General features: G+C 35.0%; 1 protein-coding gene and 1 long non-coding RNA gene across 2 annotated transcripts; one reads left to right on the top strand and one right to left on the bottom strand.

Moving 5' to 3' along the window:
* Positions 1-785: 785 nt before the first annotated feature.
* Positions 786-15,440, bottom strand: LOC107859570 (abnormal spindle-like microcephaly-associated protein homolog). Its single transcript, XM_016704620.2, has 20 exons — positions 14,534-15,440; positions 13,398-13,866; positions 13,204-13,289; positions 12,823-12,936; positions 12,450-12,638; positions 12,100-12,165; positions 11,727-11,777; positions 10,078-10,200; positions 9,872-9,988; positions 8,042-8,149; positions 7,823-7,958; positions 7,190-7,327; positions 6,670-6,846; positions 5,982-6,583; positions 5,048-5,225; positions 4,328-4,965; positions 2,283-2,472; positions 1,762-1,987; positions 1,510-1,665; positions 786-1,202 (listed from the first exon to the last, which is right to left on the bottom strand). The coding sequence occupies exons 1-20, from the start codon at positions 15,239-15,241 to the stop codon at positions 1,106-1,108; spliced, it is 4,569 nt and encodes a 1,522-aa protein (XP_016560106.2). The 5' UTR covers positions 15,242-15,440; the 3' UTR covers positions 786-1,105.
* LOC107859571 lies at positions 2,316-3,602 on the top strand. The gene is made up of 2 exons (XR_001671408.2): positions 2,316-2,454; positions 2,996-3,602. It is a non-coding gene; the product is annotated as an uncharacterized LOC107859571 (long non-coding RNA).
* Positions 15,441-21,916: the final 6,476 nt, after the last annotated feature.

The following is a 21,916-nucleotide window of genomic DNA, read 5'->3' as shown; positions in this document are numbered from 1 at the left end:
TATTAAATGATGTTTACATTTTAATTTGAAGAAAAAATAATTAATGTAAAGAATAAAACATGAAAAAAATTTATCTATTTTTGATTAATAAAAAAAGACAAGTAAAATGAGAAATTAAATTAGAAAATTTGGGACGGAAGGAGTATTTTCTAAACAGGAACGTCCAAAATAAATACTTTAGTTTACTATCCCTCCCTTTTTTTTTTTGTTGTTCTCGACAGTTTATTACCTCCTTTTTTTTGTTATTGTTCTCGATAGTTTATTACCCCTTTTTTTATTTTTTATTTATTTTTTATGTTATTGTTCTCGATTAACCTTTTAATTAAATAAAATGGACAGAAGAGTGAGAAAAGAGGGTAGAATTCAATTATAAACCTGAAATTGAATAAACAAGTTTTAGGCTAAAGAAAAGTGTTACAGTATGTGGGTGGGTGTTATTTTTGGCCATTGAATCTGAATAAAGGTTGGGACGGCTGCCACAGGGTGGGCCTCTTTCGGCCCCCTTTACTTCACGTCTACTTCAAACCAACTTACTTTAATGAATTGCAATTTGCAACTTGCCAAATGATTTAAAAATTACAACTTGCATGATTTTCAGCAAGACAACTTGCAAAAACCACACTCGAAGTATGATACAAAATATCTTATCCAGATTTAATGCGACCCACAAGGCAATTCACCAATTTAGTGGATTCAAATTCAATAATTAACGACCCCCAGTCATCATTTATTAATCGAGGTTGTTTTTTATAGATTAACAGTGTTAATTTTGACACTAAAATATCTGAAAAACAATGTGTAATGTCATATATTATTTGAACTCGTTACTGAAAATATAGCAGGTGCTACAAATCTGCCTAGACACGCCAATCGTAAAACTAACAGATTCTCTTAGACAATCACCTAAAGTCCCTAATGGACTAACTAAAAGTCAGATCAATGATGGTGTTATAAGAGTAAGATAAAGTGAAGCTCTCTTCACAATTCAGATGTTAAACTGCGAGAAAGGTATATGATGTACAAATTGCATGTATAACAATATCAGAACAGACTAAGGACTCTTTTCCAACTAGTAATAAGATTCTTACACCTTCATAGAGAGTCGCTAGTTGGATTTCCCATACACTTTAATCAATTCCAATATCTCAACAGCCTCTCTCAATCTTTTGTCCACTGGCTCTTTCATTGCATGAGGTTTAGTCCTGCATAAATTATCCAATTACAACAACAACAACAACAACATACCCAGTGTAACCCCACAAAGCGAGGTTTGGGGAGGGTAGAATGTATGCAGTCCATACCATTACCTCAGAAGTAGAGAGGTTGTTTCAATTATCGCAACAACATACCCAGTGTAACCCCACAAAGCGAGGTTTGGGAAGGGTAGAATGTATGCAGTCCATACCATTACCTCAGAAGTAGAGAGGTTGTTTCAATTATCGCAGTATGATTTAAGGGGTATGGAGAAAGAAGATTAAACAACTGGGGTTGGTGTAGTATAGAGCATACCTTTTGTCAGCTTTTGCTCTCCTTGAAAGCTCTTCCACATGATTGTGTAGTCTTTTCAAAAGAGCAGGCGACTTGCGCACAGCTTCAACGCCTTTCTGCTCTGTGAATATTTTCTTCAGAAGGTCGGAAGCAATGAAATATCCCTCTTCTTTGTTTCTGAACAAAAATTAGCAAAGCAGAAACATAAAAAGTTGATGTTATCTGAAGTATATTGGAAACTTTATTTTAATGCTCAATATTTCATCAGCAAACCTTAAAAACTCCGACACGATTGTTTCCAGCGATCCACAGCTTTCAATTAGCACATCAATCAAGTGTGGATATCGGGAAAGGTTTCTGAGAGTGGAGAGAGCATGTTTAAGAACTTCTTGATCAGGTATGCTCCGGCTGAGAGAGCGGATCAGCTTAAACAATGTACCAACAGCACCCGCAGCAACAAGTTCTTCACAACATTTTTGAGAATGTTGTGTTGCCATATCTATTGTAGGAAAAAGAGGAAATTATTGCTTTGTGATCCCTAGGTGAACAATGTTGACTGAATGCAAACCCATGAGCTTCTAAACATGCACTGTTCTACACATTTATTGTCAAATTAAAGTCCAGTCTCTATAGAAGAGAGCTACATGGGAAATAAAATAACACGAACAGGCAAGATTGCACAACTCAATTAAGAGCAACGAAATATGAGATATAAAGCCAACATTGGTAAGTAAATGGACATTGAAAACAATAGGTGATCAATGATATTTGTGCCAGATGCACAAGATACTTACTCAGAGTTGCACAGATATGAAGAATGTCGCTGACACTTTTCATATTCAGAAGTTCTGACAGTGCTGCGACGAGTCTGTTTATTATGCGCATACCATCATCAACATTTGCAGCAGATTTTTGTACTCTCAGACGCAAATCAAGAAGCTGCCCTCTTAAATCTTTTCTTGCAAGGTAACCTTTCATGTATGCCTGCATAGTGAAAAATAAAGCATGAAAGAAGAAAGTTCAAAAAGAAATGTAGATGCTGCTGTTTCAACTCCAGATAAATTTCGAAATATTCGGAACATAAACAAGAAAGTTATCCAAGAAGATCTCTAGAAGACTCCATATGGTAGGAAAAATCAGTACAAGCTTAATCATGTAACACTGAGCTTGATTCAATATGGCTAAAAAAGACAACATATATTAGCTGAGACAGTCAAAACAGACGTATAGTTGAGATAGTATACCCTTGTACATATATTCCCATATGTAACTTCGTTATGCAATCATAGAGCTACCTAAGCATATATGAGCGATATATCTTATTTAATGGTACTACATTACCATCCCTCTCATATGGTTAAAAACTACACCCACTCTATTTCTTCAGAAAAAAGTATTTTTGTTTCTCATTTCATACATCCCCAATTTCTTTCCTCATACTCTTACATTCACAGAGGAAATTGCTCTAAGATCATAACAATAATTTCACCTTTGCTTCCGAATGCAGATCGCATGGAAAATTGTGGGAACTACATTGAATTCACCCTGCTTCAATCCACTACACCAGTTCTATCTGATGATACAAATGCTCTGAAACGTACACATAGTGTAGCAAAGCTGATTAAATTCACCCTGCTGCATTCCAGAGATTACAAAGATTTTTAGTTGACTTGCTTTGGGCCACTCGGACAAAGTGGGAGTGGTCTCCATGGTGGGCAAGATGAGGAAGGGAGGCTGAGATGGTTTGGACATGTGAAGAGGAGATGTGCAGATGCCCAGTGAGGAGGTGTGAGAGGTTGAATGTAGTGGGGAAGAGGAGAGGCAGAAGTAGGTTGAAGAAGTATTAAGGGGAGGTTATCAGACATGATATAGTGCATCTTCATCTTACCAAAAGAGGACATGACCTTAGAATGGGAGGGTGTGGAGGTCGCGTGGTAAGGGTAAAAGGTTAGTAGGTAGTCAAGAATTGCCTTAGTATCATCCTATTCATGTAGTCTTTGGCTTGGGGGCAGTCTAGAGCACTGTGTTTGTCGTAGTATTAGACTTTTCATTTAAACTTTGGCTTTTGGTATGTGTTAGCATACATTGCTTACTACTTTAAGTGATTGCACCTTGTTGTTCATGTTATGGTTCCTTGCATATATGCTCTGCATTGCTTTCCTATTAATTGTCATGTTTTTCTTCACCCCCGATTTTTACCTTCCCATTACTTTGTTTTGCTTCACTTGAGTAAAGGGTCTTCTGGAAACAACCTCTCTCCCTCGAAGAGGTAGAGGTAAGGTCTGTGTACACACTAACCTCCCCAGAGCCCACTTCGTGGGATTTAACTGGGTATGTTGTTGTTGTTGCTCTAGGCCTTCACTATTATATTAAATAGAACTACTAACACATTTTAAGGCATGATTTTTCAACTTTCCTCCATGAACAAAACTAGTTACCAGATGACCTACAAGTACACAATTGGGTAAAAGTATCTCTGACAGATGTGATCAACAACAAAGGGAAGATTTCTCAAACAAATGATTGGATGCAAAGGCCATACAGACTATAGGGTGTTTTTCAGATGATGACTGAAACTTTTTACGATCTGCTGTACAGGAAGAGATAAATATGAAAGAGAATAAGGAGAAATAGTCCTTGCTAATCTTCAAAACATGGACAAGAAAAGCTGGAAGTAAAATCTAATTCACCAGCAATTGTCAAAAGAAAATAAACAAAGCAGAAGAACCATTCTTGCTAAAAAGAAATAGTAAAACAACAGCTAATAACCTGTGAACTTCAGAAGTTGCCTCAAGAATGTTAAGAAATCATGGTGCTATTAGAGAGATCAATAACTCACTTGGATCACAACAATTCGGTGCTTGTTTCTTGAAACAGTTTGCCGGGCTATCCATCCTCGGACATGCGATTGGATGACAACTGCTGATTTTGTTCTCTGCTTATGAAGTAAATTACGTCTCCACCACCTTTGCAACTTTAATATTGCTAACAGTGTCAGGTGCTTCTTTCTTGAAGCACTTTGTCGGACTATCCATCCTTGGACATGCGATTGGATGACAACTGCTGCTTTTGTTCTCTGTTTGTGCAGCAATTTACCTCTCCACCACCTTTGCAACTTTAATATTGCTTTCCATAAGCGGTCCTTGTTTCTCGAGACACTTTGCCGGGCTATCCATCCAAGGACATGTGATTGGATGACAATGGCTGCTTTTGTTCTCTGTTCATGAAGCAATTTACCTCTCCACCACCTTTGCAACTTTAATACTGCTTGATGTAATTGTTCCTTGTTTCTTGAAACATTTTTCCTGGCAATCCATCCTCGGACATGCGATTGGATGACAATTGCTGCTTTTGTTCTATGTTCATGAAGCACTTTACATCTCCACCATCTTTGCAACTTTACTACTGCTTGCAGTAGTATTTTAAGTTCAAGAGCTTGGTTACCCAATTTTGAGACGTTACGGTAGCAAGAGGCCCCTGGAATACCATGCATTATGTTAATTATAGGCAGGAATAGAAAAAGTCAATAATGAAACTTATGAATGAAAAATAACGGCACCTAGGAGTCTCTTTCTAGTAATGGCTCCTCTTGCAAACCGTTGTATTTCCAAAGCAGCATGCTTTTGGCAAAGGAATGCTTTCCGGTATTTTAGGCTTCGAACTGCAGTCTGAATCCTTATAACGGTCTCTTTTTCAATGAGCAGTTTTCTCCTTGTTAACCAGCCACGACAATGGCTCTGGCACAATAACACAACATGATAGAGTTGCATGAGATGCTATATGCAATTCTTGTTAGAGTAATTAATGTAGGAGACTAGGAGTAACCATAAAAGTTATCAATACAGAGGTCAGAAATGATACAATTGACCGTTTACAAAGTATGGACATAACAGCAGCCAGAAGTGTGAAACCAAAGTACTGCACAACATTTTTACTAAATCAAGGCAACAATGTTTAGAAATACAAACGCGCTATAAATCTTCATCTTCTTAGAGAAGCTAACAATGCCTTCTGGTTTGTCTATCTACATATCTCCTCATGCTAATTGGTGCAAACAGTCTATATAAGCCTGAAGAACAGTTTATTTAAGCCTGAAGAAACATTAAGCCTATCCACTAGGCTAATGATTCAACAATATACAATCTGCTCATGAAAGGAAATGACCAAAAATTCTGCATTTTGACTTGTGCCACCAACATTTTGGAACCCTGCACCTTATGTGTTAGATAATTTCTGGAAGGATGCAGGATACAACAATCAGAATACACAAGGCAAATGCCTTAATAAAGAGAAGCTACACCACCTAAGTCCTTTGACTGTATGTTAACCTCAACAGAATGTACATTTACATTAAGTGACTTAAGAAGCCTGAGCCACCGAATAAAAGGTGTACTCAAGTACAATATATGGCATTTCAATATCGATCCTATCACAGAAGTAAAAAAAATGAATCAATCTATCCTTAAGTCTTTAACATTTCAAGAAATATTTACCTGAATCAGAATAATTTGACATTTATGCCAATAAACATCTCTTTTAGCAATCCATTTGCGGACATAAGCCTGGATTGTAATCACAGACAGTGTTTCCTGTTTGTAGGAATGAAAATCCTTCAAACATCTTGCAGAACGGAAAATGCTCTGTATTTTTATTGCTGCTTGTTTCTGATCCACAAAATTCTTTCTCATCAACCATCCACGATAGTAACTTTGAATTTTATTTGCAGCAAAGTGATGACTGTGTAGAGAACTGCTTAATTTATATTCCTTTGAAGCACATCGGATTGATGCTGCAGCATTTATATGATGAATATTATCTTCAAATTCCTTTGGAACTTCAGGATATTGTTTGATGTTTACAGCAGCAGACCTCGCTATCCACCCACGAATACACTTTTGTATGACAATGGAAGCATCAATGAAAGTTGAAGTAGACAAATCTTGTAGCAATGATTCTCCAGTCACAGGCTTTCGAGAAATCCAGTCTCTTACGACACGCTGGATTATTATTACAGCTCTTTTCAACTTAAGAAAAGCATGTCTATGAATCACAACGGCTGCATGTTTTTCTAAATTTGCTGAATGGCTTCTTGTACCTATTCATTTTGTAGCAATACAGTAGATGACTAAAATTTTAACATTTAGTGCTCGAGCCAAAGGGGAAAAAATAATAAACATATACCGCATAGTGATGCCAGATATGTCGGACAACCAAAAAACTGAATTGATGGTTCCTTCTTTACCCACAGCCATGCTTGTATAGCAGCTTGCAAGATATAAACCGCATTCTTAATCCTCAAATACTTGCGTTGCTGCACTGATTGTCTGAAATGTGACTGTATTACTTTTGCAGCATTTTCTGAAACAATGAAACAAACATCTTTCGGTTGGCTTGAGGATGGAAAAACAATATTTGAAGCTCAATTTCAATTTTTCACTCAGAAGACAAAGCTCAGAATGAAGATAGATAGAAGTGACATCTATAATCAAGTCATTATATACAAGAGGAATAGCTATCTAAGGGAATATTGACATGTTCCCAAAAGGATTTACACACTAATGCAGAATTGTCAGGTGTGTAAGTTGCTAACATCATTTCAAACATGTATCACAGTCCAAGTGCCAACAGCAATTAACTCAAGTTATAATGAATTGAAGGTCTAAACATCACAGAGAAAGTCAAAAATGTCATGGATGATTACCTTTATGTGTGTCACTGCTCCTTCTAGAAATGAAAGACCGCTTTGGACTGCTAGAAATTTCCTTCGGAGTGCATTTGTTATTTTGTTGAGCCATCTCTTGCCACCAAGCCATTACAGCCTTGAAATTTCTGGCAGCATCTGTATTATCAAAGCGATGTCAATGACATGAATACAGAACTGTTACAAAGGAGAGAAGCCTCCATGTTATGAAGGATCACCTCTACCGAATTATTTCCACAAAGAAGTGGGAACCTTTTCATAAAATCCGAATTCATTGGAAATAGAAAATTAAACTTGAACACTTTATTCTAAACAATTTTGATGAAACTAGAAGTAAATAAATATGATGGAAAATGAAAATTCTTCAGTATTGACAACTTTATGGCTCCAAGAAAAAGGTTCTGCTGTACGATATCAGACAAAACTATGATCTCTGTAATTTATAAACAGTGTATTGTCATTTGGTGTTATGGAAAGATTTTTGCTGCATGGTGTTATCCAAAACTTTACTTCCTCTAGTTCATATAAACGGCAATCTTGATAAATGTTTCATGTTGTTTGTTGGCCAAACGGATGAAATAAATAAACAAAGAAGTTTCCAAACTAAATTTCCTCTCAAGAACTATCAGAGACCTTCACCATCCTTCCAATGTGTTTGTTGTTTATCTACAGCTGAGGCAGGATGCGTAAACCACTGGTCTGTGCTTAGCCGTCTCCTTTCAGGACTTTGACAATTAAATCCCAATAACTTGTGGAAGTTTAATTGATCCTGTTAAAACACATCAGTGGTCATGACTTTTCCAAATTAAGACCGACACTACTTAGCTGCATATAATATACAATGAATAATACCTTGTTTCTTTTTACTAGTAGCTGAAACGAGAGAAACACCAAGAGAATAATGACACTCTGACCATTGCATGCACCGTTTGTTTCCAGTATATCACTGACTTGTATTACCTGCAAAAATATATATTTAACTTGCATTATACAATTTTCCGCCCACAAGTATAAAATTAGATTATTTCCGGCCACCGAGAAATGAATTAGGATGTTTAGCTTGGCACGGTTTTACTTAATCTACCCAACAACAACAACATACCCAATGTATTTCCACAAAGTGGGGTCTGGAAGGGTAAAGTGTACACAGACCATACCACTACCTCAAATGAAGTGGGAAGGTTGTTGCCGATAGATCCCTGGCTCAAGACAAATAATAGTATAACAAACATAAAAACAGACAAACAAACAACAAAATGATAGCACATCACTAGATAATAAAAGAAACAAGACACCCACAGAATAATACTATAAACTATCTATCCGAAATCACAAACATCACCAAAACACCACGAACAAGAAACTACAAGACACACGCATAACACTACAACTACAGGCACAACTACAAACAAAGCACTCCATCCTACTAGTAAGGACGCACTCCTACCAACTAACCCTCTACCCTAATTCGCGTCCTCTACACCTTCCTATCAAGGGTCATGTCTTCCGTAAGCTATAACTGCTCCATGTCATGTCTAATCACCTTCCTCCAATATTTCTTCGGCCTACCTCTACCCTGCTTGAAATTATCCATAGAAAACCTCTCGCACCTCCGAAATTACTATGAATAGTCGTTTTGGTCAAATGAATTATTCTGACTGCATAATAAGCACTAAAACTTAACTTTCCTAGTAGGAACAACCAAAGGGAATGATGGACATGGAATTGGGACAGATGGATTTGACAATAAAGGTAGACTGTTAAGTGAACAACGATCCCAAATTCATAGAATTGTATAAATGATAGTGCGACCTTCAGAAGGTAATGTATTAGGGTTAAAATTAATAAGCATCATATAGTCGCAGGCAAATGGTTTCTTTCACTTCTCAAAATGAATGCAAAAAGAATTGGTTAAGGTCAGCACAGGGTCATTTCTACAAATTGACTCTCATTCTCAATTCAACAGAAAACTAGAGAACATAGAGAGTGATAAAGGCTCATATGAAGTATATGTACAGTGTCATATCCAGTCATAGGAGTATTGATTAATAAGGTGGCATACAATTCTGACATGAAAAGATTAAGAAGGCAGCTACCCAACAAACTTCCATTATCAGATATTATAACTGCATAGGTAGATTGCAGCTATTGGCTGTTTTGCGTTGGCTTTGCTCCCTAACAAGCATATTTAGTGGAGCATCTAGTACTAGCAAATCCTTGTTTGCCTCAAATCCTTAGGACCAAATGCTTGCAATACATGAAACTCTACAAGCAAATGCTTGCAATTCACCGCTACTTGAGATATCCCAGGAAAACGTAACAATAGTTTGAGCCCCAGTTAATGTTTAGTCACTATAGACAATAGAGGCCCTTTAACATATAATTTTCCTGACAAAGAAGATATCTGCTGATTTGATTAGAAGGTACCTCTCCAGATCAATATGTGAGTGCAGAAGCCATGTAAATAGTTTGAAACACTTACAGGACAAACAAGAAACCTTGCATATTCTTACTCTATAAAAAAAACTTTTAAGTACTTGTAGTATTCTTATTTGCAGGGGGATACTTCATCCTCAGGAAACAACACTTGGAGTCTTTTGCTCCTAAACCAACTACTTTAACAGAGTGATAACAGAATTATAGATTGTTCAATTCTTAAAGACACTAACTATATATATTCACCTCTGGAAATTTCCCCAATAACAGCGGCAGCTTTTGAGATAGAATAAAATTGTGCACTGCATCTGTGTAATCAACTGGAGATACTATGGAAACTTCTTCTTTTGTTTCACAGAGTGCCTGTAATATCATCACAAAATGATATTGAGCTGCAAAATTGTATTAGGAGATGTTAAACAATGATATGTTCATGGATAACATTCATGCACCTGATAAGAGCAGGAGCAGTTGTGGTCCTTGCGGAAATAATAATCAAGCAAGCACCACATAGCTTTTCCATCAACCAATGATGAAAAATTTTCAACCTTGAGATCATAACTTCCACAAATTGCCTGAAACAGTCAGTAATCAAGTTCATATGCAAAATTCAAACCCTATAAATGCAGGCAGCAATAATCTTCTAATGAGTCTACTACTTTAAGGGGTCGTTTGGTACAGTGTATAAGATTAATGCTGAATAAGGTGTATTAGTAATGCTTGCATTATTAATGCAAGTATTAATAATGCTGGTATTAGTTATACATACATTATTTTTTACGCAACGTTTGGTTTGATGTGTTAAAGATAATATATATTTATATAATTTTTATAAAAATATGTTTGTTTACCAAATTACCCTTAGTCCTTCCTTGAATTCTTCCTTGTACATTGTATTTTCAACCGTGCAAGAGCAGCAGTTACACTGGAGAAATGGAAAATCCACTTTCCATCTCTTCTCTGAATTCAATAATTCCAGCAATAAAAAAAACAAGAGCAAACCAAGAAAAAGGCACCAAAATTCAATGAGCAGAACAACTACTCAATCTTGAAGACAAATCCAAGAACTCAGCATAAAACTCCTCTGCACACACAAAACCAATCTACAATCTTGCAAAGAAAAATTTTCCTTTATCCCATAAACAACTAGAGAGAACCAAGAGAAGTGTACCAAACATGCAATGAAGATGAAAAATCGACAAAAAAGAAGAAAAACTATAATTGTTGTAGTAGAAATAAATGGGTCAACCTACTGTCATGGTCTTTGTCATTTGCCAATATTTGGATCCAAACTGTTGTAATATAGTGGGAAAAGAACGCGGGAGAATAATTTTAAGGGGTAATAATGTCATTAAATAGGTTACTACATGTGTTAAAAGCTTTGTATTATTAATACATGAAAAATGCTGTGTATTGACAATACACACTTTAATACACAAAAGTGTGTATAACTAATACAAGTATTAGTTATGCATAGTCTAAAAAAGAATACCAAACATGGTACTATTAGTACACAAACCATAATGCATGTATTATATTTTTAATACACTCTACCAAACGACCCCTAAGATGTTCTGCAGTGGAAGCTACACACTCTGCAGGTTGTAGCTAGGGTTATTTGAAAACTAAGCATGAATGTTACTACCACCTCTACTAATACTGGAAATATGGTATCTAGACTGAGGGTGTTAACGTGTCAAAAGATTCAAATAACTGGAGTCAAATATATTTTCATTAACCAGGCATCTTCACCATGTTAAATCCTGTATGTTTCCTTTGCATCACAGTAAAAGAGATATGTTTTCCAGAAAGGAGACAAAAGGACAATCCAAGAGAGAAGTGCAATCAAAATGCCTGTATAGAATCACACCCTGTATGAGTTGGATTTCTTTTGGTCATCTACATCAACTAATCAAACATCTAAGCATCCCTTAACCACAGGTGAAATAATCAGTGTTTAGACCACTAGGTAACAATATACTGAAAGAATGGGAAAGCATCATCAAAAAATCAAGTGAAAATGATACTAGGATCACCATAGGATTGATTTGAAGAAAATAATACCGCCATCGTCACAGAGTTCATTAAATTACTGCAATACCTGGATCCAATTCAGGAGCACGTCCAAGTGAGTGCAGCCATTTGAGTTTTGCTGTAAAGGGAAATACGAAAAGCATTACCTAATTTGACTCGGTTATAATGGGGGATTTTAAGTGTGTGAATATAAAGAGCACATTCTTTTAGACACAATGAGCATTAACGCAAAGACCAACAGAAACAGTATTGTGAACTAGAGGTTGAAACGTGTCCATAGATTTCCTATTTTACCCAAATTACACCACTACTACTCACATTATAGACTTATTAAGTTCTTAAAGGATATTTTGATTTCAACCAGAACCTTGCTAATGTGAATGATTTTTTTTTCTGGGAAGTAGAATGAAACTATTAGCTATAGTCCAAACTGAGCATACCTTAACAACTCCTCGGATTTTAGAAATCTCCTCAGACAAAAGTGATTTGTTGATTAGAAGTGGCAACTGCAGAATGGACAGGAGATATCATGAGAATGCAAAAGAAGTAAAGGACTATAAATTCAACTTCCAGTGATTTAGTTTCATAAGTCCTGCAGCTAACAAATTTTATTATAGCTAGGAAACTGGATCAACTGACTAAAGTGCGAAAAAGATTTATTGCATAACTAATTTTTTTTCTTATACAAAAGCACCAGGTAATAGATCATTCCTCGCTAGAGATAAGATTAAATATTAGTGTGTAATGACACCGATGGAATAATTACTAGAACTACTACTGTACTTTTTACCTGCAAGTACACAAACATGCTCCAGAGCAGTGAAATAGTGAGCTCCTTGTCTCCGTCAACTATATCTTCTGCCATAATAATTGTTCCATCTTGATCACACAATGGCACACCCGCTTCCTGGAGATATTGTAGAACAGTGCCACAGTTCGCCAAACTCTTCTTCCGAGTATCTGAGGGAACTACCACTTTCTGACATAGAACAGAACAACAAGACTTATGCTCTTCCTTCGGTAAGTTCTATTTTTAAGTTGTTCTTTTAAATGTAACTTATAGTTTTATATAGCTATTCAATTCATGATAATTTTTTACTGAAAAAAAGAATCAAACTAGAATATAAGAAGGGAGAGGAGAGCAAGACAGTGTATAAGCTAACCGAGAGGATAGAAGGATCATGGTGCAAGAGCTGAATGACTCTGCAAAGATGAATGCCATCTCCAAGGTCTTCAAATAAATCAGCCACATCAAATTGATACTCAAGCAAAGGATTCTACACCAGGAAATATCAATTGTCACAATAATCAGAACCTATAAAACAACACATATGTATGATGTCAAAGATGCAGTGAAAGTTTTTTGTTTGTTTGATGAGGATCAAATATGCAGTAAAAGTAAACAAAAGACAAGAGGCAACCTGCTAGATAAGGAATCTATTTTGTCCAAATTAAACAAGAAACGACCCAGTAACCAGAAAAACTCAACCATGTAGTAAAAGCATATACACTAGCAAACTCAGTTCATTAATCAACATGCTTACCTGTTGATATGTCACTTTATAGCCTACGATGACAAGATGCGCAAGTAGATTACCTTCACCATGCATCACATCCGATGGCAAGAATTCTGCATGTATTTAAGATATAGAAAAGTTAATCCATCAGTTAAAATAGAAAAGAATAAACGAGCTACTCAAGAAGAATTAAAATTTACAAAGAGCAAACACGTAATTACTGTTGATCAGTTGACGGCTAGATTTAACATCTGATTGCAAAGAGAAAAGTAAAGGAGATCCTCCATCTAGTCCATCAATACCATACTTAAGTGGCAGACTACTTTGAGTTTTGACTCTATCTAGTATGAGAACAAGCAACAAAAATCTCTTCAGAACTATGTTGCCTAGCTTTTCATAGTAACCAGGTCTATATAAACCCTCCACTAGCTTGTTGTAAGCATAGGTCTTTGCTAGACCAATATGTGAGAAAAACTGTCTCTCAAGCACCATCTTCAAGAAAGCAACTTCTTGTTCAGAATTGACATCTCCACTCGGTAACAAGGTGTCACCCCCCAAGAGTATATACAATCCAATCCGAAGCCAAGTGGGGTTATAACACATAAGGATTCTCAAAGCTTTCTCCTTCATTCCAACATCAGTCACCATGGGACAGTGAGCTCTCATTTTCAGCCGTCCTTCATCAATGGTCTGAAAATATAACCAAAACAGCAGAAACTTTAACTAACAACATAATTCAAACCATAGTAAAGTAGCCATAATTTTACCCTATATTAAAAATATCTTGGCTGAATCATCCAATTATTACCAAAAGCGTGTCTTAAGGAAATTCACATACACATTCAGCTTCACATGACTTTAGTTGGAGCCTAAAATCTTGATTACAATGTCTAACACACTATCATCTCCTTGGGTAAACGTAGCAGAAAAGTGCTTTGAAAGCATCATCAAATCAATCAACCAACTGTGCGTCCTTTCCATACTAGTTGGGGTGGCTATATGAATTGTCTTGTCCCCTTTGTTACCTGTTGAAATAGTACCTTTTATATTTTTATTAGTTTTCTTTTCAGCCTATTTAATCCAATACTAAAAAGTTTTACTTCAAGGGGAATTAGGGCCCTCCGAGACTGTATGTTCTCATAGTTAAACAATTTTTTAGCTTCAATCTCCCAAAAAACCCATCATTTGTTCAAACTCGAGACCAACCATACTTTGTGAACACGAAGTTTCTTCAGATAGCAGCTCATATAGTTGTGAAGTAGATTAAGCGCATTATTTAATCACTCGACAGGAAAAGGATTTATAAGGTGATTAAATATTAGCATCTCCATATGTGTAGTAAGAAAAAAGGACAGACCTTTGTTAATTGAGTCATTGTAACAAAAACCTCTTTACAGCTTCCCAAGCTAAGGTAAGCACTCATCCTCTCCTTTAAATCATCAAAGCTGCAAATATCCATCAACGAAGCTTTAAGTCCGGAAAACATGTAATCCGAAAAGACTGTTGTTTCTTCATCTTCAAAATTCGACAACGAATGCTTCTGCCTCTTCGGCCCTCGCCACAGCACATCAACTCCAACAGTGTGCCCTGGTCCACTCTCTCTCTTCCCATTTTCCGCAACACACGAACTACTAGACCTCTCAAACCCTCCTGTAAACTTCGTAACATCACAGCCACAAGAGCTAGGATTTTCAAACAAGAAATTAAGCCATACGGTTAACGACTTGGCTAGCGATTTCAATGATCTCTCTTTCTCATTCAACGCCTTTCGTGCTGATTTCGATTGCTCAAGCTCAAACGCCTTTAATCTTTTAGCAGCACTCGACTTCACCGCCGATTGCTTTATACTTCTACACCGGCGTACAGAGGACACCGGTGTGGTTTTCGAGGCGGTGAAGAATTCCGGCTGGCGATACGGAGATGGAGAAGAAGAAGTGAAATTTGCTTTCCGTGAATGCTTTGGAGTTTTGAAATTAGAGATATCTTTGAGAAGAGAAGTAGAAGATGATGAAGAAAATGGAAGGTTCTCGAAGGATGAAGTTTGCGGTTGGTTTTTCGGTTCCATTTTCCGGTGAAATTCCGGTGACTGTGAAGATTTGTCTGAAACGGAAAAAAAGGGGAATTTTTTATCATTTCAATTTGAATCGGAGATGGGCGGGGATTTTATTAGTAGTAAAATTTTGAATTGTTCTTGGATTCTCGGGTCTCCAGGCCCACTCCGAAGAGGAAACGAATCACCCTGAAAAGGTTAAAGAGCTCCCTTAATACTATCCATTTTAATAAAAATAAATTAATTGATTTTTTTCATCTTTTACTTTTAAAAGTAGAGAGATATTATCATGATGAAAGAGAAAGTCGTATTAAACTGAATTTGGTTAATACTCACTTTATATGATACTTTTTTTTATTTAGTCAGTCCAAAAAATATATAGAAATAATTTAATTTTAAAATAATCACTTTATCCTTAATGAAATTATTAACAACCACACAAACATATATACTTTATTTTAGACCACAAAATTCAAAAATTTTTTTTTTTTAATTTCGTATCAAGTCAAACTACATCACATAAACTGAGACGAAGAGAATGTTAGTTATTTCAAGGGCATTGAAAAGTGAAATATGTCAATTAAATAGGTGAAGTGCACAAATACATGTTTTTAGAACTATTTAATTTATAAATGTTAGTTTAAAAGATTTTGCAAGAAAAGCTACGTTGGACAACTTCGGTCGTTTGCAGTTGAAGTTGAAATTAGTGTTTGATTTTAATATTTTAGTTTGAAGTACAACTTTGTAAAAGTCAAACATCAGATAATTTTATCTAAGATTTTGTCAAGGCTAGCTTTGGGCATTTTTTACTGAAATTATAACCTTGATAATACCTATTTCATATATTTTAAATTGAAGTTGTGACCTTGAGAAGAATAACTTTGGATATTATTTATTGAAACTACAGATTTGATAAAGCTAAACTTTAGACATTTGTTGCTGAAGTTGACTTTGTCATTTGTTACTGAAGTTGACTTTGATAAGGTTTATGATGACCTTGACAAGGCCTAAGATATATATGATTGAAATCTGATAAACCAATTAAAGCGAAAAGTGAGAAAGAATTCACTTAAAATATAATTTAGTGGGACAAGTGATAAGAGTCTCTCAATTGAACGATAAAGTCATGTAGCATTAAGGAGCTTAATTAAATCTCTTTCGTTAAATAATTATATTGTACTAATATAATAATATATCATTTGAATTTATAAAAAAAAATTGTCTAAACTTTAGCAAAAGGGTATTCAATAGTTTTCTCTTGATGGTTGTATAAGAGTTTAATAGTTGAATCTTCTATTTCACCCCAACTAGCATTAGGTTAAGATTCTTCATCAACACTTTTATAATGATCTTTTTTATACATAATATATCTCATGCAAAATACTATAATACAATATTTGATAAAAGTTGTTCAAAATAATAATAAAAAATGTTGATTTATCGATAATGAACTATTGATTTAACGGTTTGATAATAATTTTGATTTTATTTTTTACTTGATTATTGATTTTATAACAGTTTAAGATTTTTTTTTGAACGGGTTAATAGCTAAGAATGCATTTTATGGGTTCATTATATTGTACTACTCATTTTTTTACAACTAATACCAAATGAGTTGGTTCTTTTGTATCAAATGTTGTGCTTGCTATTTTCTAGTGTAATTAATCTTCCTAATATCGTGTGCACTGTGATGTTAACACTTAGTCTTAAAACGATAGATCATATGTAAATTAATGAAATTTGATTTTCAGACGTTAATTGGTTGTTAATTTTTAAAATACCTTATGAGATTTTGTTTGTGAGAAAAGAGATAAAAATACCCCTAAATTTTGCGAAAATTATTACTTGCATCCATGAACTATGTCTAAAACTTAAAACACTCATATATTTGACTAAATACTTAAAATTGCCCCATATCTGCCTTACCCAACAAACGTGTTTTCACTAGCCAAAATTAGTTAACGTGTGTGCACAATTTATGTAATGAATCTCACAAGTAGTATCACCATTGTTCTCTCGTCAAAATTAGGTATAATATATTATGTGTATTATAAAACAAAGAAAAAATATTAATATCAAACTTAAAGAAAAAAAAGAGGCAATTTAAAGAATTTTAGTAGTACTTTTGGTTATTTCTTGAATCTATTAAATTGTATAAAAGGGTGGCTACTTTATAGACCACCAAATTTACTTCCTAAGGTTGGTAAGCTTGATATCAAGTTGACAATTTGACCAACTATCTTAGGTATTCAAATTCAAATTGAACAAGTAACTTTGGTCTTCAAATTCAACTAGAATATGTAACTTGATGTTCGAATTCAATTTAGTTACTAACTATAATCTCTAATTAATGACATTTCGCACATATATGTCACATGAGATTCATATTATATAACAATTTGCAGTTAATTCCTATTAGTAGTATTTTGCTATCAAAAGATGTATATATATATTAATGTTGTAATAGATCAACTAAGAGGTCTAATTTATAATTTTCTATAATATAAAGAATTGAAAAAGTATTATAGTCTCAAACTTAAATATTCGTTAAAACGTAGTAGTCACATTATGATTAGGGTGTTCATGGGTTTGGTTAAAAATTAAATTGATTAAAAAAATCAACGTTTGATTTGGTTTAGTTATGTTTGGTTTTAAATTTTAAAAAACCGATGCTATTTGGTTTGGTTATGGTTTTACTTAAAAAAAAAATCGTGAAAATAACCAAACTGAACCGATAAATTTTATATATATATATATATATATTATAATTATTTATAAATAATTTATAAATAAAATATAAATATTTTATTAAATTTAATCTAAAATTAAATTTTAATCTAAAACTAAATTTTAATCTATGTCTAGCCCAACCAATACTTTAGCCCAATTGCCCAAAGCCCCAAACCCAAGCCTAACTCTACCTACTATCACTAATAAGTTAACCCTACGGTCCCTACCTCACTTTTTCTACTTCAGCTTTCACAATACTAGTTACCATGGTCCCTGGTTCAAATGGTAGTTTTATGTCTCCTTGTTTATTTAATTGTTTTCTTATATGATTAGATCACCTAGCTAGTCTTTAAAGTAAATAGATAACTCAAATTTCCCCAACTCTGTCTCTTCTTGCAGTACACTACAACGAAATACAAAGCTCTGTTTTTCAATGTACAAGTATGTGTTTGTATGTTGTTGGATAATCTTAGTGCTTACAATACAAAATTGGTGCTTTTCATCTTAATGTTGGTTTTGTTTAATGTGTTTGTTCTGAATTTTAAGAGTTTATAGTGTCATTTGTTCATCACTGTACAAATATTTCGTGAGAAATTATTTGTAACACCCCGCATTTCGAGCTAGAATAAAAACCGTCGTTTCTATGCATGGATGATCCAAAAGTCATAAATCCTATCCAAATTTGGCATGTTAATCAATGTAGTGTGTGAACCTATTTAAGCATGAATTGAGATCATAGAGGTCCCCTAACTCAAGGACGAGTTGAAATTTTCCTATCGTTCGAGTTTGAGTGAGTGTCAAAGCTTTGGTCAACTTCAATCGAACATAACTCTTTATATATAACTATATATCAAATGAAAGCTCTTCAAATTAGCTTTTCAACGATACCAATTTTACCTAAATCCGATACCCGAGCAAAAAGTTATGGCCATTTTAGTGACTGAGACAGTAGCATCATGCGATAAGCATGCGACGCATGCCCTATTGCACGCACCAAAATTTCAGGTTCTGTTTCCGCATTTTTAAGGGAAAAATAGGTATCTTCCATCCCTTATCCAGCTATAACACGGGATTAAACTCCCAAAACACCAAAATATTATTCTTTTCTCTCAAATTCATCAAGAACTCACCCTAGGGTTTCAAACTAAAAACCCAAATATCTCAAGATTTAACCATGGATTTTCCTTAATTCTTCAAGATTCGGAATTTCAATTGCGAGGGTTACAAGAGGCACCCGTCAATCGTACGTATAGCATCCCAAAAGCTATAGTTCATTCAAAAGCTTCTAATTTAAGGTACGCGTGGTTTTCCTAAAATCTCATGGGTATGGAAATCTTGATTTTAAGAAAGGGTTTTTCAGATTTATGAATATATTCATGCTCTAGAAGCATTGATGATATTGTTTTGGCCTTTAGGCTTCCCCCCAAATTGATTTGAAATTATATATATATTGTAAGCATGTGTTTTAAGGTTGATGGTTGAATTGAGAGCATGATTCAGGAAAAATCCCTCTCTTGTGATGATTTTCATTTACTCATGATATACTATGAAATCATTTGAATGCATCTTGAAAAGCATGTTATGAAATGTCTTGAATAATGTTATATTTAGATTATTATTTTGATTTCAAAAGAGAGAGGGTTGTTTATGTTGATGAATGTTGAACATAATCATATAATGAGAAGGGTTGCATGGTTTGTTAAAGATTACATGACCACCGTTTGTTTATTGAAAGAAAGGAAATTTTGCAAAGTTTTGACTTATGTTTTCGAAACATGAATTCCCTTTGTTAAATTGCATGTTTGGGTGGTCTGAACTATGTTTTAATGAAAGAATTATGCATGATGCATTATGGCTCAGAAATAGGACTTGCAAGTCTTGGTGTGACGACACCGATCCAGATAATGCCATGGTAATTCAGAACATAATAGAATGCATGTTTGAAGTCTGATTTTTCAGATGTTGAAACTAGAATAATGCATGATTCAGAACAGGATAAAATTAGGCATAAAAAGAGCTTAGGTGGTTCCCCGAAGAAGGTATGAGTTCAGACAACTCATTGCCTAAAACCATGATTTGCCGATTCGGGTATATTATTATACGCTGGCATAGTGTCTTGTGGTGTATCAGACTCAGACACTCCAACCCTTGTGGGACACTTGGGTTGGAGGCTTCCCCACCGAGTCAATGGCGGATTTCATATAGCCCGTGGAATATCAGACTTGTAGGGGAGTGCCACCTAACTCAGAAGTAATACAAAGATCAGAAACTGCTTTTGACAGAAAGATTTTTTTATGTTTTTTCAAGAATGCCCATGTGTTTTGTAAATTATATCTTTCATGATGTTTATGACTAGCTCTCAACTATTTTATTTATATAAAAGCTTTATTTTGGATTGCTCTACATACCAGTACATCTGTATTGACCTCCTCCCTCCAGGTTCTGAGGCACAGTCTAGGGGTCCTGATAAGCAGTAGATTTCATCAGACAGGAGTGAAGAGTACCAGTTGGTGAGTGTTCTATATTTCAGAAGGCCTAGTTTGTTTTAGACAGTTATTATTTATTATAGTTTTGGTCTACTGGGGGCCTTGTCCTAGGCTTTAGACAGTTGTTATTTGATCATATAGTAGAGATTTCGCAGACGATTTTCAGACGGTGTTAAGTTGATATTGGATTTTATTCCTCATTGTTAAACTAAATTTAGATTATGACCATGTTTCCATAGCAGATTTTATTTCTGCATTTCCTATTTATATATGAATGGTATATATGATTACAAGTTAGAAGGGCTCTCGAGCCTTCATGGTTCGGGATGTCCGTCACGGCCAGGGCCCTGGTTCAGGTCATGACAAACTTGGTATCAAAGCACGGTTCATGGCCCCAGGATGTCTGGGAAATCGCATCAAGTAGAGTCTTATTTATGGGTGTGTAGCACGCCACACTTATAAGCAGGAGGCTACTAGGTGTTTAGGAATATTTCCCTTTCTTCATGTTCTAGTTCGTTCTATTGAGTCAGAATGTTCCTCTTCCATACTCTAATTCGTGCTATGGTGTCGCCCATACGAAAGTAAAGTTATCTCAATTCTTTACTTACTTTGATATACCCAGATATATCTCGTTATTGGGGTGATTCAAGTGCAGGAGTTTAGAGTCTAAATAGTATGGTCCTTTCTGATTGAGCCATATAAGAGTTTAAATTTTTGCAAGGACTTGAGAAGAGTCCGTTAGTGCTTTAGAGTGTATTGATTTTTATGTGAACTTTGATTCTAATGAAATCGTGCTTTTCGGCCTGTGGTATTAATAGTATTCCATCTCTTTTCAAAATTTTATGTTGCAGATGTCGTGCTTCAGGGGGAATGATGTGTAGCAGAATATTGAAACTGTATTTCTACCCGATTAGTAGTATAAGTTAAAGTGTCGGCGTCATAACCTATTGGTAGTGAGATTAGACCAAGAGGTTGGTGATATTAAGTCACAAAGTTAGAAGTCAGAGTAAGGGTGACTTTTGTGTAAATAAATATTTTAGTTGAATAACCGATATTTGAGGATGATTTACCACTTTATAGTGATAGACTAATATGGTAGCTAGTAGCATGTGTGGATTATATGGTAGTCTGTGGGGGAAGTGTTTGACTCAGATTTTTATTTATACAGAGTAAGATGTGTATCCTTAGATCATTGAATATTGTGTGTCAATTTTCTATCTCTTGTAATATGTAATCTTGTTATCATAGTGTTTTTGAAAAAAAAATCAAAGTCTAGTGAAGCCGTGTGGGGCTCTTTTGATTTACTAACATAGTTGTTTTGTTATTCATTTCATTTTCTTGTTCAAAACACAAAAATTAAAGTCTAGTGAAGCCGTGCGAGTCCTATTTTGATTCACTAGCAACTTGTTGTTCTTGTGTTGGTGTAGTGTAACACCCCATACTTAATTACGTGCATTAGCCATTGTTATATGTG

The sequence above is a fragment of the Capsicum annuum genome, chromosome 2, assembly GCF_002878395.1.
Source record: "Capsicum annuum cultivar UCD-10X-F1 chromosome 2, UCD10Xv1.1, whole genome shotgun sequence".
Lineage (NCBI taxonomy): Eukaryota > Viridiplantae > Streptophyta > Magnoliopsida > Solanales > Solanaceae > Capsicum > Capsicum annuum.
The sequence above is the reverse complement of the archived record's forward strand: the minus strand, read 5'-3'. Positions and strand labels throughout refer to the sequence as shown.